Raw genomic sequence first — 17,352 nt, 5'->3', positions numbered from 1 at the left:
TTGTTAAGTGGTATTTGGCTGGTGCCAAATGCCAACAGGCCATTGTAGAGGAGAGAGGCAGTCATGAGTCCCCCCAACATAGCAAAACACTGTGTAATCCCATCTTGTCCGTGTGGCCGAGCTGGAACTGCTGCTGCCTGTGACAAAGTTCATTTCTACTCCAGGACAGTGGATTGCATTGTTTTGTCCAATGACATTTTGATGCATCAACTTGTCATGAGAGCTTACTGTTTGCGTCATGTATCGCTTTTGCTGCCATCTCTGACTTTACAAATCAAATCTTGTCTCGTGTACCGAGATGCAATGAAGGACCATAGCAGGTGAGCAAGAGCAGCCTTTCCTGCAGGTGACAAGACAAAGCACATAGAGAGAATTGCCTAACAAAATCAATCCAATTCAGTTTCTTTATATAATGTCAATTCACAGAAAAAGTCAAATTAAACTATATAGAAAGCCCAACAAATCACTATGGTAACAGGAAAGGTGGGACCCATGAGCTAGACACTGTGTTACAGTATCTATTTACCATGACTTCTATTTAAATTATAGTGTGTTACTACTGTATATTTAAAAGTGTTCAATTTCAAGTGGAACATAAAAAAAATGATCACAAACTGTAAACAAATACGAACTTAGAGGTTTGCGTCTCGATAAACACATCTAGAAACACACATACACTAACTGGCTCTTCACAGGATTCAGATGACTGCAGCTTTTCTGTTTGAGCCTGGTTGTGAAAATCTCACTGGCAGTGAGACCGGACAGATGTGATGGGATGTATACAGTAGCTTTACATCAAGTCACTGTCACCTCGACATCCACCCCCCAGAGTCCAATCAGCCTCCTTCTGCCTTTCTCTCTCCTCTGTATTCCTGTTCTTAACTACCTGCATCTCCACACGCAGGAACACATTTGGAAACAAACTACATATTGTTAGATATATTTAAACTGAGTTTGGCTGTTAGTCTCAGTATTGAGAGAAGCTGGGGAGAACTGACAAAATCAAGTATCATCTACACAACCTAGAGAACAAAAGATGGACAGAGGATCACTGGGGTGTATAGAGCAGAACACAAATCTGTCACTCAAAACTAAAAATGAAAAAACAAAACAACAAGAACACAGCACATGTTTATCTCTAGCACTTTCAATGTGACCTGCTTAACCTACTGTATTAATGAACATCCTGTTAGAAATGTCTTTACCGTTGTCTGGTTCCTTGTACACATGTTGGCTTTAAGTCTGTCTCTGCATTTAAAACAATGAGACAACTTAGAACAAACACATATTTGACACTAGGATTCAGATTTGTTTAATTTCTATGTATTGAAACAAAACACATGACATGTATTTTCAAATCCCTGAGCTCAAATCGCCAAAAAGACCTAAGGTACACCATGAATAAATGGCTGAGATCTAGAGGGACTGTGAAGAAACTCTCTAACTGGGTTTAGCAGCAGAGGTTTGTTAAACCCTGTGGGGAATTTAAATGAGCTTGGCCTTGAGGGAAAAGGTTTAAATAAATGGAAAGCTTCTAAAATCAACCTTTGCTCAGCTAGTTGCCATTTTCATCAAAGAAAAGCTGATTTTCCAAAGCTATTAAAAGCCAAACAGCGAAGTAGCTGTCACGTCTCAGTAGCTGTTAAACCGAGTGGTTTACAAAGTGGGGTCTGGAGATCTCTTAGGGTCCTCTGGAGGAACGTAAAAAACACGGTCAATCATATAATAATAATAATAATAATACAACTGATTTAAAGCAGCCTTTCTGGGCACACAAGGACACCAGACAAAGGAATAATGATAAAATGATAAAACACAGAAGTCTGTGTTACATGTGGTATTGTGTGACTTGGGGAGAGGGAGTCCTCAAGGGAGGAGAATGGGAGGGTGTGAGTGGTTTTAGATGTAATGTAGGGTGACTGTCGTACGCGTGGCAGTGGAAATGCATTGAAAGAGATGAGAAATTAGATGAAAACAAACTGGCAGCAAACAGAAAGATAAGAGCTGCATCAATGGAGATGAGTTGGTCAATGTGAGTGAAAGATGGTGTTAAAGGCTGAGGTCAGGTCTAGAAGCATGATTATTGTAAAGAGTCCATGAAACTGAGACTGTCTCAGTGAAAACACGCAAAAAAACCCAGAACCTAGCAAACTGTGCTTTGCATCGTGTCTGGCACTACACTGAGCACGACTGAGTAGATCGGCCTTTGTTTAAATCTCCGACGTGAGCCTCGATGGATGTAACATGGACCCTAATGGGGATGCTAACAAACGTCTGAGTGCAGGTGGAGCCCTGCTGTCGGTGGCTCAAGCAGGTGGAGGTGAAGCCGCAGGAGCTCAGCAGCACTGGACTGTAGGCGTCCTGTCACTGGTGGAAAATAGAGATGCCTGTCGAGGTGATGAAGGTCTAGACACAGCTCAGAGCTCATGTTGTGTCTAATAGGCCGACCACTAAGGTCAGACCAACTCACTGCATGCACCACTGTTATATGTTCAATCAGTAGAAAACGACGAACTACGAACAATCGTTTCATACTGTATGTAGTTGTCTGGTTTGTGTACTGTACATCATCAATTCATTAATTATAACCAAAATTTACTGAAATGAATTTAATCAAAACTATCCAACAAGACAAAGGTATTAAAGAAAATTACATGATCGTCTATTAAAATGCTGAAGGCTATTAACTCACTGTAGGTGTAAACCAAGCTCTGTTGTGTGAAATGAAAGTAAACAATGTGCTCAGCTGGCAGCCGTGTGTGTGTGTGTGTGTGTGTGTGTTTTGTTGACAAACTGCCAATACCATAAGTTGTAGATGACAATAGAGGAGAAACAAACGTCACCAGTTTGCTCTATTCTACGTCTCCAACGCCAAACGTTTCTCACTCCCCTCATCATCTCCACCTAGTCTTCATCTTCGCTCACACACTCTGAGCCTCTTCCACCAATCTTCCCCAAAAATTACCATGCATGAATGCAAAAAAGGCTGATCAGGAGTAATTAACACTGCTTCATATGCAAATTTTATTAATGCAGAACTACAAAGTCATTATGCAAATGAGGGCTTCAAATACTAGCGTCTAGCAGCCAGGATGGATGACAAGTCTGCCTGCTCACTTCAGACTGGAAGGAAGCCTGTGTGTCGGAGTTTAGTTACCAGATTAGAACAGGTTAGTGCTAGTGGCTAGCAGTGTGTGTGTGTGTGTGTGTGTGTGTGTGTGTGCGTGCGCGTGCGTGTGTGTGCGCGTGCCTGTGTGTATCATTTAGGGAGTGGCTAATGACTGCAGAGTAATGAACCTGAGATCCAAGGGATGGAGAGATGAAGAGAGGGAAGAGGAGTGGGGGAGGGGAGGGAGGGTAAGACGATATGAATATGCATGGAGCTCACTGGCTTTGATGATTAAAGAAAATTTTAATATTTAAATGAGTGCATGCAAAGTGATTAATGCGGCAGAGAGAGACAACAAGGCGAAAATCACAAAAAGGGATTTGGAAAATGCTAAGAAGCACACGCTGCTTTGGTTTTTCATGGTCTGTTAATGGTGAAAACTCTGGGTTTCCTTCTTCCTGTCTCTATCCCACTTTCACTCCAGCCCACACGTCTTTGTCCACGCATCAGTATGAGGTTCATTTACTCATCTATGTTACACATGTGTTTTCAACTCCTCATGTAGACACTAGAGGTACTGTACTGACTTTTATTTACTGGGCCAATAACCACCACTGGGTTAAGTGTTACTATAACTCTAGATACAATACATGGAGACCAACATCTGGACTTCACAAGCAAATCACTGTCCTGAAAAACAGGATCCAACACATGACGCTCCCACAGTTTCAGCTTTAATATCCTCATTATTTCCATCTTATCTTAACTTATACTTTGATTGACTACATTTAGTGAACCTTGTACTTTTACTCTCAAATCACTGGTTATTCTTACAGTATATGATATGAAAATGCCGAGCAGTGATTACAACAATTCACACTGTAACTGTTAAATTCAAAACACACATTTATTCTTTTTTGGTATCAAGCAGCTTTTTATGCTAACACTATTTTTTCTGCCCCAGTATGTGACTGAAGTTAGGAGTAGCACGAGACTCAAAGTGAGTGAGCTGCTGCTGTTTCTATGATCGCTCTGCGACACCTTCAGGCATCAGTCAAAATCAAAATACAAAAGAAGAAGAAGCTGCAGTAACAATTATGTTGAAAGTGCTGATGTTACTTTGTTTATGATGGTGAACATTGTGAAATGAGGCTTGTAACATGTATCTACTAAATAAAATTAAAACGTTAGCGCCCATAGCTTTAAACAGGAGCTTAAATGGATCATGAAGCACTTTATCCATCCCTGCTTATTTACAGGAGAGCTTAGCCAGCCACGGTTAAGCCTATTCAAGGTTGTGCATGTGTCACTTTACTGTACGTCAGAACCTTCAAGCTATAGGACAAATGTTTGGCAACAAACAGATTTTCTAAACCATGTGATAATTTGTTCTTTGGAGCAATTTGTGAAATAAGTCACAACCTATTTCAGAATTAAATCAGTTCCGTCCATGTGTTCCCGTCCTTTAAGGCCTATTAAAATGCACCGGCGATCAAAACACACACAGGATATAGAGGTGGAGAGAGATGGCGCAGCAATGCAGTAATTACCACTTCAAAACAGGCCGAGGCTCCGTCCAAGAGGCCTCGCAGCTTTATTGAAACAACGCAGGAAAACAGGAGTAGCAACGTCCTCTAAAGTACAGGCACTTATAGAAAACACACACACCCCCACACACACACACATACACACACAACCATCTTTGTGAGGACAGTCCTTGACATGATGCATTGACGAGACCCTCAGTTGAAGCTTCACTAAGTTAACCCTTGGTCTAATCCTGACAAAAACCTGAACCACACGTCAGCCCTGCACCCTGGAAAAACATAAACACACAACAAAAGCATCACCTTATATTGTGATGTCTGAATATTATGTGAACATTATTCATATAGACACACAAACTCACAAACACACACACACACACACACACACACTGCGTCCTTAAAATATTTACCATATGCTTATTTAACTTAACAAAAAGCTACCGCAGTGTGTGTGTGTGTGTGTGTGTGTGTGTGTGTGTGTGTGTGTGTGTGTGTGTGTGTGTGTGTGTGTGTGTAGGAGAGAGAGAGAGAGGTGCTTGTATACAAGTCACCATCTGTGCATGAAAGCAAGTGAGAGACTGAGAGAATGAACTGGAACAAAGACAAAATAAAGTCAGGTGGGAAACAAGTGACAGAAGCAGAGAATGTGACGCATCGTAGGAAGTAGACAGCTGGTGCACACACACACTCACGCACACACACGCACACATACACACACATGCTCAATCTTATTCTGTTAAATAAAAAAGGTGCCATAGTTAGTCAAAACTACTGGAACCTTTGTGTGTGTGTGTGTGTGTGTGTGTGTGTGTGTGTGTGTGTGTGTGTGTGTGTGTGTGTGTGTGTGTGTGTGTGTGTGTGTTTGTCACAATTCCAACCGCACTTAGTTAAATGTCTGAATTAAACCCTGGTTGACAAGGCTTTACGGGCTGCACAGCACTGTGTCAGGTGGTGTTAAACACTCCTCAGTGATGTGAGACCCTGTGTGTGTGTGTGTGTGTGTGTGTGTGTGTGTGTGTGTGTGTGTGTGTGTGTGTGTGTGTGTGTGTGTGTGTGTGTGTGTGTGTGTGTGTGTGTGTCCTCTAATCTACACCGGGTAGACAGGCGGAGCTCGGTGCACGTGAACGAGGCCCAGCAGAAGACTCTGAGTTGTTCCTGGAGTTTCTGCTGATACGACTCTTCCTACGTTTGCTTAATTTATCAAGGTCAATGTGCCGTGTGCGATTTCCTGATAATTAAGCTTCGCTTCTCAACGCGCGGGACTGTTCCCCAACATGTGACACTGGGTTTTCCACGCGTTAATCACTTGTTTCCTCCGCCATTCATTTTGTCTTTCGAGCTATTTTTTTTTTTGCTGAGTGTAGTTGTATTCGTCTCCCGACTCAAACACATGATATTTTTAGGATTTTATAAAATAAAACCACATCCTTCACTGTGCTGCTATTTTAAGAGACATCTACTCAAACGCTGGTGCTGCTTCCTGAGCTTTAGCACCCACATAAGCTCACTGTTAGTGTGCAGGTGTGGAGGTGCAGGTAGAGGAGGAGCTGCTGAGCCGAGTCGTGGTGCGGAGGAGGAAGAAGAGGTGATATTTGTTCATCTGAACGAACTCAAACCAGCAGAGAAATTAAAATAATACTAATAATTTCATCGTAGCGTCTCTGTTGAGTGAACGCCTCCTAATTAAATTAAGGCTATAGCTGATGTGATGGACACATGAACACTCGCTCCTTCTCCCCAGGACTCTCTTCTGATTTGCCCCCCTCCCCCCCTCCCCCAGCTAATGAACAGTGTGGAGGTGTAGTGGAGGAAAAGCTCATTCTGAGGTACAAAGAGGAGGGACATTCCAGCTGCCATATTTCAGTCCCCCCATGATTATGAACAGGGCTGAACAGTGTTCGCTCCAAATTAAACTCCAGCTCCGTTAATAAACCTCTCTGTCCTCTGCTCGTCTGGTTGGACAGGTTTCATGCGGAAACTGAGAAATACCAAGGGTAATTCTCAAACATAAAATCTTATTGCGGCAATTTAGTTTACAGTTGTTGCCGTGCGCGTCCAGTTGAGTCGCTAATATGTTTTTGCTTTTAATGTGAAAATTATTGCACATTCTGTTATGAAGAAATATTGTGCAATTACGATCCGAAGGCCTCCGACGCGGAACATGTGGAGCTGATTTCACAGGAGAGTCGCAGTTTGATCTATTGCCAACATTTAAACGCAGGAGGAAAAATACCCTCACGCACGTAAATATGAATAATGACAACCTGCTAATGTGAACGATGCCAATCACTTAGTGCAGACGCTGAAACTGTATTAGAATCAGTGGCGTGTGAAGCCGTGGTCTGTGCAGCTGCCTGGCACCGTCGGAGCTGCTGGTAAAATATTGATGAAGTTCAGACCCAAACACAGTGTTTTACAGCACAGGCCAAACCGCAGACTGACACATTCCGATGAGCTCTGTCCTCCTCAACCCGCGACGCCGGGATAATGGCCTCAGGAGAGTTACCTGCGAGTGCGGCTCTGGGCCACAGCTTTATTTATTTGAAGACAAAGTGCAGATCGCAGCTACTGAGCACTTTGGAAACAGGTTTTCTTTTTTCACTATATTTACTCCGATGAAAAATTATGTAAAAATTTATATAGCAAAAGTATTAATAGAATTTTATAGATTATTATATAGACGCCATCTGTATTTATGAACCAAACACGACTATTGATTTCCAGTGATTTAGCATTTACTGATTTATTTATTTTGATTTATCAGAACTGGTTCTTTCCGAACATTGTTTGTCTAAACAGTGTGAGTAAAATAGCCCAATTTCAGCACATGCAGCTTTCGGCCTGGCCAGAAACCGCGGGTCGCTCAGACTAAGTTTCCCTGAAGCTGTGACTCCGTCGTGTGCACACGGAGCTGTGGTTACGGAGCTAAATACTGGATGAGCTTCCATCTATCATCCATCAGCCACCAAGCACTTCATCGTTCCTTCTTTTTGACTCCATAGTGACTGATGCACCACCAGCGGCGCTGAGCAGAGCCTAAAGGCGCAGCTGTGTAACTGGGTAGTAGCAACAATGAGTGCGTTTCTTATTACAGAAATCTCAAGGTTTCTTTGTCACAGACGTGTTTTCTATCGTTACCTGTACAGAGAGCAACTACACCCCACAACAGGACGCCAGTGTTTTCAGACTAACACTGCTTTGGTTTCCTCCTGCTGAACTCCCTTTAAATTATGCAAACTGAACAAACTTGAACTTTGGGGGGGGGGGGGTCAGTCCGTTGTGTTGTCATTTTGCCTACCTATTGGTGTGTTCTCCTGCTTGGGGCAAATGTCTTTGGTGGGCGTGTTCTCTCTCCTGTTACCTCCTCCTCTTCCTCCCACCTCCTCCTCCTCCGGTGTCACCTGGATGCCAATCTCCACGGGTTCCACCACCTTGCGTGGCTCTAGCCGCTGGCCGTGGTGGTGGAGGCCCTGCAGGGCGGGACTCCCCCCTCCTCCTCCTCCTCCTCCCCCGCCTCCCCCTCCTCTCCGGTCGCTCATTTTGTCGTAGCAGCCGTTGGTCAGCAGTGACGTTTGGCATTGCTTCTTCTTGTGCTCTATGAAGAGGAGGATGTTGCCCAGCGGGAAGGTCATCTGGCACTGGCCGCAGGTCAGCAGGTCGTGGTCGACGTGGAGGCTGGGCAGCAGCGCGTGGGCCAGACTAGGTTCCAGTGGGTGCGGAGGCAGGCAGAGCGGATGGGAGCGCAGGCCGAGCATGTGTGGGGATATGGAGGCAGAGAGCAGGCCGCCATCTGGATGCTCAGCCTCTGCTGTCCGAAAAAGCAGAGGAGACGCGTTAGGAGAGTCACAGAAGCTGAATCCTGTTTCATACGGTCATTTAAAAACAGTTATGGAGGGTTTTCAGGACTGTGGGCAGAAGAAGTGCCTCCTAATCATAGTGTGTTTTTCTGACCCCGTCTCTTGAAATAAAAGATATATGCGTTATAGTGTCATAGTAGTAGTTCAGGTGCTTTGCTATGAACACACTAAAAGAAAGAGATTCCTGAGAGAGGCCTCCTCCCTCGTCATCGCTCCTCCTGTTTCTCTAATGCAAAATGATGGATTAGCAGCAGGTTGGCCATTTGTCTCAACCTCCACATTAGAAATGCAAACAGACTTAGGACGTCACATGCAGATGAAGGCTCCAGATGGAGCCGTCCACCTCCCAGCATACCTGATGTAAGTGTGCGTTGATGAACCCTGCTTTTACACACACGGCTACTTCTAATCATTTCCCATGTCTCTGGACGATGCAGCCCAGAGATTATCACTTAAATCAGCCTCCTTAGAGAAGAGGAGGAGGATTAATAAATACCATGCGTGATGATCATTTTAAATAAAAAGTAGTCTAACCAGATGTTTCACCACCAATACGCTTTTGAAAATATATTTTTTGTGGAAATGTTGAAATGTTTAAACACAGTTTGTGTATTAAATACACACACATTTGTGTAAAATGTGAAAAAAATTGTGATTATTATTATATATTATATATTATTTTTAAATTTAAACTGTAGAATGAACTGAATTGTTTGGCATCACATAAACTGCTACAGGAAGTTCGGGTGAGAGCAGGTGTTGTACAGTGTGTCAACCCACAGCTCCTCCTCCTCCTCTTCGCAGTTCTGGTGCATGTTTGTGTCACAAACCGTAACAGACACACGCGTTTGTCCATTTGAATGCTTCAGTCATCTGTCGTCTGCGACCAACATTAACAGTGGATTTTGTTTCCTCCACTAATAAACATTAACGAGATTGATCTTCAACCATGCACACGCACACACACACACACACACACACACACACACACACACACACACACACACACACACACACACACACACACACACACACACACACACACACACAGCAGGGAAGTTAGTCCTATCATCCTCCAATGTAAGGACCATCCGGAGCTATTGAAGTCGATCTCAATGCTTTTGGTTTTTTTCACAATGTATATTTTTTGACCACATAATTCTAATTTTTCCAGCTTTCACAGAAGCACCGATGATGTGCAGTTAGTGATGTTGCCAGTGTGTTTGTCAATGACTACCAGCATCACTTTGACCTGATTTAAGGCTTGGGTGCGTCATGCAAGGTCACTAATAGGATTGCAGTTAACCAGGGCTGAGCGGTAAACAAATACAAATCAAAAGCAGAGCAGCGTCTAAAAACGGGCGCTTCAAAAAAGGATTTCTCTGCAGCCTTTGCCAGGAGGTTAAGGCAACAGGTCTCTGTGGAGAGCTCCAACGCGCCGTTCGGCTCGTGTCAAGAGCCAAAATGGTGCAGCTTTCAATTTGTGTCACCATCAGGAAGGTGTTTTCTGTCAGCGGGTTCGGTTTCCTCTGTTTACTGCCCTATCGGTGGAGATGCGCTGCTAATCCATCCGGACCCGCGCGCCCTCTGCACGAGCGTGACATTATCATAGCGGACACAAATGGGACGAGCTGCTTCTCAAATTTGTTTTCCCCGCTGAACTTTTCCAGCGGCGCCACCGCTTTGGGTTCTGCTGCACAACTAACGCGGCGGTGCCAGTTAAGAACAGCGGTAGTTCTACGTGCGAGAGACCAGACGGAGCGACTTCATGTGAAGAAGATAAAATTTAGTCAGTTTCCCCCACACACACACACACACACCTCGATCTGAACTGAACTGAACTGCAGCTTTTACTACTTGTATTTGTAGAATAATAAAAAGAACTACTGAACACATGACTGTTGGAAAAGTCTGTCAAAAAACACCACGTGAAGGTAATTTTAGATGTGTTAACTGTTATGACTCAAATATAGCTTGTTAATATTTTTATGAAGCGTAGCGTTGTTCTATGATGATCCATTATTAAAGGCTGTTCCCTCACATGAATCACTTCTTGTATCGATGCTGTTTGTTCGGCTGTGAGCCTCGTTTCCTGTCACTGCCAACCACCTCTACTACACACAACCTCGCTGCAGAAGGTGTTAGAGCACAAAGTTTACCTTGACCACAGTCACATGAAAACCTGAGCATCAGTGTGAAGCAACCTTTCAATTATAAGTTATATATTATAAGTTTGGGAAATAAAAACATCCACATTTAAACCAAACACAAGGTCTGTTCGCTTACATACGCTCCATCTACCTACAGTAACACGCTACTGCTTTAGATGTCACTCAGCCGCCGCCATGAATTTACAGTACATGGCATAAATTCAAGTGTGACTGAGAGACACAGAGTCAAGTACACAGTGTGCAGGTGTTGACAGTTAAGAGGTTGTGGAAGAGGAATGTTGTGTTTCACACACACACACGCACACACACGCACGCACACACACACAAACACACACACACACACACCCACAGCGCGCTGGCAGTCGCCTGCCTCCTGACAGAGCGAGCGCAGCACTGACAGCCTGATAGCTCCCCCTAGCCGGAAAAGAGAGAGAGAGAGAGAGAGAGAGAGAGAGAGAGAGAGAGAGAGAGCAAACCGCAGCGACTGCAGCCGTCTGTGTGTTTGTGGTACGACACGCTCTAGACTGGAACTGGAAACCCTGACACAAATAAAAGGTGTCACACTTTGGCCTGCGTTTAATTGCAATTTAGCAACAGATGTACATTTATTTCATGTGTTTTTTTTTTCAAATCCACAAATAAGTAAAAGTCAGACATTTATTTATTTATTTTTTCGCTGCAACCAAATTTCAGTTTGTGTCCTTAACTACTTAGAAAGAGATTAGTAAGAATTCCACTGGTGTTATCTGAGCCTGAGCTTTAGCAAAAAGACAGAACAACTATCACTGTTAGAAATATAATTACAGAGGTTTTCTAATCAGCTGTGACACAATAAAGGATGCATCTCTATTTTTTCAGCATTTCCAAAGTGCATGTACTCGAAGGCGTTACCAGGTTCTCTCCCTCGCTTTCCTCCTAACAAAGACTTAGCCCCAGCAGGGTGCACGGCTATTTGACAAGCTAAAGGGAAACATGCATCTCAAGTGGGCGACTGCAATTTACACACAGCCCCCTCTCTCTCCTTCTACGTGTGTGTGTGTGTGTGTCTATGTGTGTGTGTGTGTGTGTGTGTGTGTGTGTGTGTGTGTGTGTGTGTGTGTGCGCGCATGCGTGCGTGCGTGCGTGTGCATGTGTGTGTGCGTGTGTGTGCAGCTACAATGGGAGCTCTCGTCCTGTGTTTGCATCTCTTCCCACTAAATCAGCCTCTCGGAGGAAAGCTGGGGTTATTTGCAATGAATGAGAGGTAGAAAGCTTTTCTGCACCTTTGGGTGTAAACTGCCCGGCGTTGGTGACACCAGCGCACATACAAGGAAACTGCCTGACAAACAAATAAATTCAGAGCTCCACTAATAAACCTTCCCCACGTGTCTCCAAGGGCTAAGTTACACCAGATTCTTGTGAAGGTTTCTCACTCTGGTGAGATTTGTTGCATTTGAACATGGCAGGAAATGGGTGTGAATTAGCAGAAGGCGCACTGTCGGCTTTGGTGCAACATCAGACATATTTACTGCAGGAAAATACAATAAACATGCAAATTGTTATTCAAAATTCATGCAGTGCACTGAATACTTGATTGAAGTCAAAACCGTGCTGCTTTGTTGACTTCTTTTTTTTTCTTAATCTGTTGCGACCAAAACAGATGCTGACGAATTAGTGGAAACTCAGAGGAGACGATGTCCATCATATTTTCAGCCGAAAACTGTTGCCAAACTTCATTTAAAAATCAACAATTGAGCCTCCATAAAATAAAACGCTCCCTTCCTCCTCCTCTATTCATTTGTTTAGGGTGTGATGCATCGTGCAGCACATTCACAGTTAAAGTGCTCCCATCAAAGCGCAGGTGTGATGGATTTTTATGACCTGACAGCTCGTCAAGGAATTATTCAGACTCTCAGAAGGACGGAAGGGGGTCGCATGTGTGCATAAGTGTGTGTGTGTGTGTGTGTGTGTGTGTGTGTGTGTGTGTGTGTGTGTGTGTGTGTGTGTGTGTGTGTGTGTGTGTGTGTGTGTCCTCAAACAGACTAAATAAGGCTTGTCTTCTTACACATATATTATGGAATGTACAGTGAGGTGCTGCAGCCTGAACACTGACAAATCAGACAGACAGACAGACAGACAGACAGACAGACAGACAGACAGACAGACAGACAGACAGACAGACAGACAGACAGACAGACAGACAGACCTGCTCAATGGATGCAACTCCCAAACTGTATTTTACGAGTTTACATTTCATTTCATGCTCATCTCCACCGTCTGTATGTGAGTACTGCATGTGTGCAGCACGGGGGGGGGGGGGGGGGTTGCGACCCGTTTCTAATCGGGTCCACACTGCAGGCCTTGAGCACAAGCTCTCTGCTTGTGAGGTGCCTTGAAACCCTCGCGTCTCCGCAGGTTGTACGCGTGTCCCCATAAAGCCGGGCCACAGCAGAACAAGCAGACCTAAACACGGCCAGGCTGAGAGCAGGGAACCTAAATATGGCCGCACAGAGTGGCCCAGAACCTGGACGCCGCGAGTTCCTGGGAACGCCGGGGTCACGTCACACACAAGACGTGCACAAGTGGCTTCAAAATAAGACAAGATTGATAAGAAAGTTATTAGTGTTTAACTTTAAAATCACTCGGCTGCACATCCTCCTACTGTAAATCCATAAACCAGTAAGTATGAGTTAGTCTCATATTAATCATGTTTTATGTTTTTTGTGTAGAAAGTTGCATTTAGCTCTTATGCTGCTTTCTAGACAAATCAGCAACTGCTGAAGTGATAAAGTCACAAGTGTAGATAAAGTCACTTCCTGCAGTGGAAACGATGAAGAGTTTGCTTCCAAAGAGAAAGAAACGACGTTTGTAATTCATGGTCGAATTTACGTCAGATCAACTTTGTGATAAAGGTCGAAGAAAAGGAAAGACTTTCTTATGATTTTTAATAATTTCAAAAAGCGCAATAAAGACGGAGGCACTTTCATTTAATTTTAAATGCACTTTGTCCTGAACGGTGTCACTAAAATACAACGAGGTGAAGTTCCGTGAGTTCCTTTTGATTATTTAGTAGCTGCATCCGTGGAATATTCTGCAAAGTGACCCATGAAGGAGAAAAGCCCACGAACGGAACCAAGTAATTAAAGTGACCGCAGAGAAGCTGACGGGCTGCGTCTATTAAAGATTCAGTGACAGTAACGGAGGCTCCGTCGTGTTTTCACCGCAGCGAACAAGGAAATCGCGTTCAATTTTACTATTTTCTGGGTTTTTTTTATCTGTTGGTCTGGTGCGTAAAAATTAGGTACCGGCCTTTTCTGCGTGTGAAAGACACACTGCACTGTTTTAGACCTGAACTCACCAAAACTCCTTAATTGTATCTATTAAACCACTGCTGTTTAATTCCCCTACGCGTGTTTAATAAATGCACCAACTGACACTAATTTTGCGGAACACAATCGTGTTTTGTAATTTTGAAATTCAAATGAAGTTTGATTCTCTCCCTGCTCGCAGTCCTTCACAAGGAAAAACTGAAGAAGCGACGTTTATCACCAGCTGCACTGTCTGCTGCAAAATGTGCTTCGAAATCAAAGCGGGTTATTTATAGATCGTGAAATTTTCTAGAAGGGCATCGAGGCCTTTATCCAACTATGTCAATAAAACAACAAAAAAGAAATGTGCTCTTCACGAGACAAACTTGCGCTCCAAGTGTAAAAATGTTCTTTTACGCGCCGGTGGTTCAAGGTGACATATTATTATTGAATCCGGTGCGGGTGCGCGTGTTGCTGAGGCGGACTTACGTGGTATTTCTCTCTGGGACAGGTGCTGCGGGTTCCCCTGCTTGCGTCGGGACATCGCCCTGGCATTTACACTGGCATCGCCCGAAGAGCGGCGTCGGAAGGCTCGGCTCTCCTCTTCCTCCCCCCCTCGCTCCCGCTCCCGCTGCTGCCGCTGCTGCTCCCGCGTGCCGACCGCGCGCGGAGCCCGAGCTGACCGCTCTGCGCTCGTCCCGCACGTGGCCGCCGGACCGACCCCGTCCGCGGCTGACCTGCCTCCTCCGGGCGGCGACTCCTGCGCTCCGCGGCGAGCGGCCGTGGCGCGTGCGCTGCGTGGCCGAGGCGCTCGGACGGAGTTTGTCGCCAAAGTGGTGTCGCGCGCTCGCCCTCGTCGATCGCGAAGCGGCGGCGATGACGGCGGATAGTCCGGCTGCGCCTCACGCGCTCACACCATCCGTCAGCGCAGAGCGGAGCGGAGGAGAGGCGCGGGACATCGGCGGGCAGATCCCGGTGTCCACTCTCCGGCCACGCTGGACACCGCGCGTCCCCGTCCGGAGAAGCGGCTGAACGCGCGCCCGTCACCGCCGGAAAGTGTATAAAAGAGGAATCGGATGTTCTTCCTGCTACTTGTCGGGATGTCGCCAAGTGCTGGACACTTCTTCTGCCGGTCGCGCGGGTTAGACTCTAAGTCTTCGAGTCAAAGCCCGGCGCTGCTTTGAGGACACACTGCCACCCTCTTTTCTCTTTGTGTTATAACTGCGGAGTCCCGCATCCCCGGGCTGTGCGCGGCTCTGTGCGGCTCTGTGCGGCTCTCTGGCTTCTACAATGGGAGAAAACTCAAGTTCAAGTGCGGACGTGACGTTCAGTCTGTGGTGAGAAGGGAGAGTGGAGACTGAAGAGCACTGGGGGCGACTAGTGGTGGCTTTCACGCAAACTGACACACACACCGACACACACACACACACACACACACACACACACACCACCACCACCTCTCGCACTCGGGCGTGTTAGCGCGCGCGGCGCCACTGGTCAGAGTCGCTCGAGTGAACTCCGCCGGTTCCCGTCGCGAACTCAAACAACGAGTGCGTGTCGACGCGTGGCCTCGGTGCTTTCGGCTCCCACTCCACGGCGGCCGGACACCGATAGTGTTCACGTGTGAAGTGAACGCGGGCGAGTAATGACTCATTATGCTCCGCAACTTCCACCCTTGACTCATCCGCGTAAACAGTTACGATGATTAGATGTTTTTAAAACGTTTCATTTATTAACGTCTGACCTTTTCGCTCTCGGGTCTGGGATGCGTTGCGGCGCGTGATAGAGAAGAGAACGAAGCCGTTTGAAAGGCGCGAAATACATAAACGCCTCCTAAAATGATTTGTTTATTTTAACTGAGCAAATAATTGGATCAGTACTTTATAGGTTGCGTTTATACGTTGACCGCAATCGCTTTGTTCAATCTTCATGTTTCCTAATTGGTTTTATTTTGTATCCGTCAGACTGAGGCGTCGTCGTGGCCTAAATATGCGCACAAATTTATAGATCTCACACACACACACACACACACACACACACACACACACACACACACACACAGTTAACACTTATGTTCCACCTAATGAGATTCTGTGTGTAGCTCATAGTTTATAAAAAAAAACACATCCCGTTGATGAGTGGCTCAATTGAATTAGTAATGTCAGCAGGCCGTGGATGTGACCTCATGGTGACCTCAGACTTTAACTCAAGAGGAGGAGGAGGACACGTGCTAAAGGTCAAGGGGAATCCCAGGTTTCCCCAACAACTGACACCACATCATTGAAGAATTTCTCGATATTTTCAAAATAAAATGAGGAGAGACCGCTGCAGCGTCAAACGGTGATGGATAACCGCTGCGCGACAACAAACCCGAGCTGCCGCTCTGACGCGAGGACCGACAGCCAGCGCCGCGCGACTCGCATCCCCCGCACGTCCTGCTGGGAGCGAAGGATGAACAAACGAGGCTCATCTGTGCCACTACGCTCTGCGTCCGGACGCAAAGGTGCAGGAGAAAAAAAAAGCACAGAGCTCAGATGTTTGTGAACCAGTGGCCGGTTAAACTACGGCTGCCAGCGGCTTAATCTGAGCTGGATTAGCTGCTATCACGCTCCAAGAAGCCGCGCTTTCATGTATTTGTTTGTTTATATACTCATTCATTTTTCCCCTATTTCTTGTCTCGACTTCCTGTCTGAGCCGGCGTGTGGGTGTGGGTGTGGGTGTGGGGGGGGCGACGTAGGCCCTGGGGTTTTTTATTCCTCCCCGCTTCACACAGACAGGCGTGTAGTTTGTTACTGGGCCAGGTGTTGCCAGAGAACCCCCCCCCCCCCATCAAAACCAGCATCCCTCATTCACACGGCTTTGTGTTTGGACTTCCTCGCTGCATTTTTCTGTATCGTTGCCTGAAGTGCCGCCGCTCCTCTCCTCCGTCCCTCCTCCTCCCCGCTCGCCGTCGTTTTATTTACCTATTTACCGCCGCTCGCCCGCTCAGGCTGCCTCCCAATGTTCCATCGCCGTATACTGTAGGAGGACATAAATAGATTTGCTATGCTCATTTACAAGAAAAAGGAGACGATGGCAGGTTCGTCCAAACGTCTTTGTCACTCACATAACAGAACACCCACTTTCATTTGGGAGGGATACACGCAGCACTTTGTCACAATAACAGCCGACAGAGAGCATTATGTTGAAATGTACTAAATCATTGTCATTTTTAAGGCGCAACTCACTGCTGGTTTTTTTATGAAGATATGGGATTAAAGCTGCTTTGAGCGGCTCTGCAGATGTCCCAACTCGGGCGTCACTCATATCAAACACTTCAGAGCTTCAGAGACGCCTCGGAAATATATTTCCCGGCCCGCGATGTGAGGCCGGCCGACGGTT

At 45.8% G+C, this 17,352-nt stretch overlaps 1 protein-coding gene across 2 annotated transcripts in view; it reads right to left on the bottom strand.

Moving 5' to 3' along the window:
* bcl11ba (BCL11 transcription factor B a) overlaps window positions 1-15,642 on the bottom strand; it is a 30,349-nt gene extending 14,707 nt beyond the window's left edge. Inside the window, exons 1-2 of one of the 2 annotated variants that reach the window (XM_029138991.3) lie at window positions 14,461-15,642; window positions 7,955-8,464 (exon numbers count right to left, since the gene is read on the bottom strand). In XM_029138991.3, the coding sequence (XP_028994824.1) occupies window positions 7,955-8,464; window positions 14,461-14,515 (565 nt within the window). In that variant the 5' untranslated portion in view covers window positions 14,516-15,642. The remainder of the gene's footprint in view (window positions 1-7,954; window positions 8,465-14,460) is intronic. The other variant, XM_029138992.3, reaches the window with a different exon arrangement.
* Window positions 15,643-17,352: the final 1,710 nt, after the last annotated feature.

Source organism: Betta splendens, chromosome 22 (genome assembly GCF_900634795.4).
Source record: "Betta splendens chromosome 22, fBetSpl5.4, whole genome shotgun sequence".
Taxonomy (NCBI): Eukaryota; Metazoa; Chordata; class Actinopteri; order Anabantiformes; family Osphronemidae; genus Betta; species Betta splendens.
Note: the sequence above shows the minus strand (reverse complement) of the source record. Positions and strands in the feature narration are given on the sequence as shown.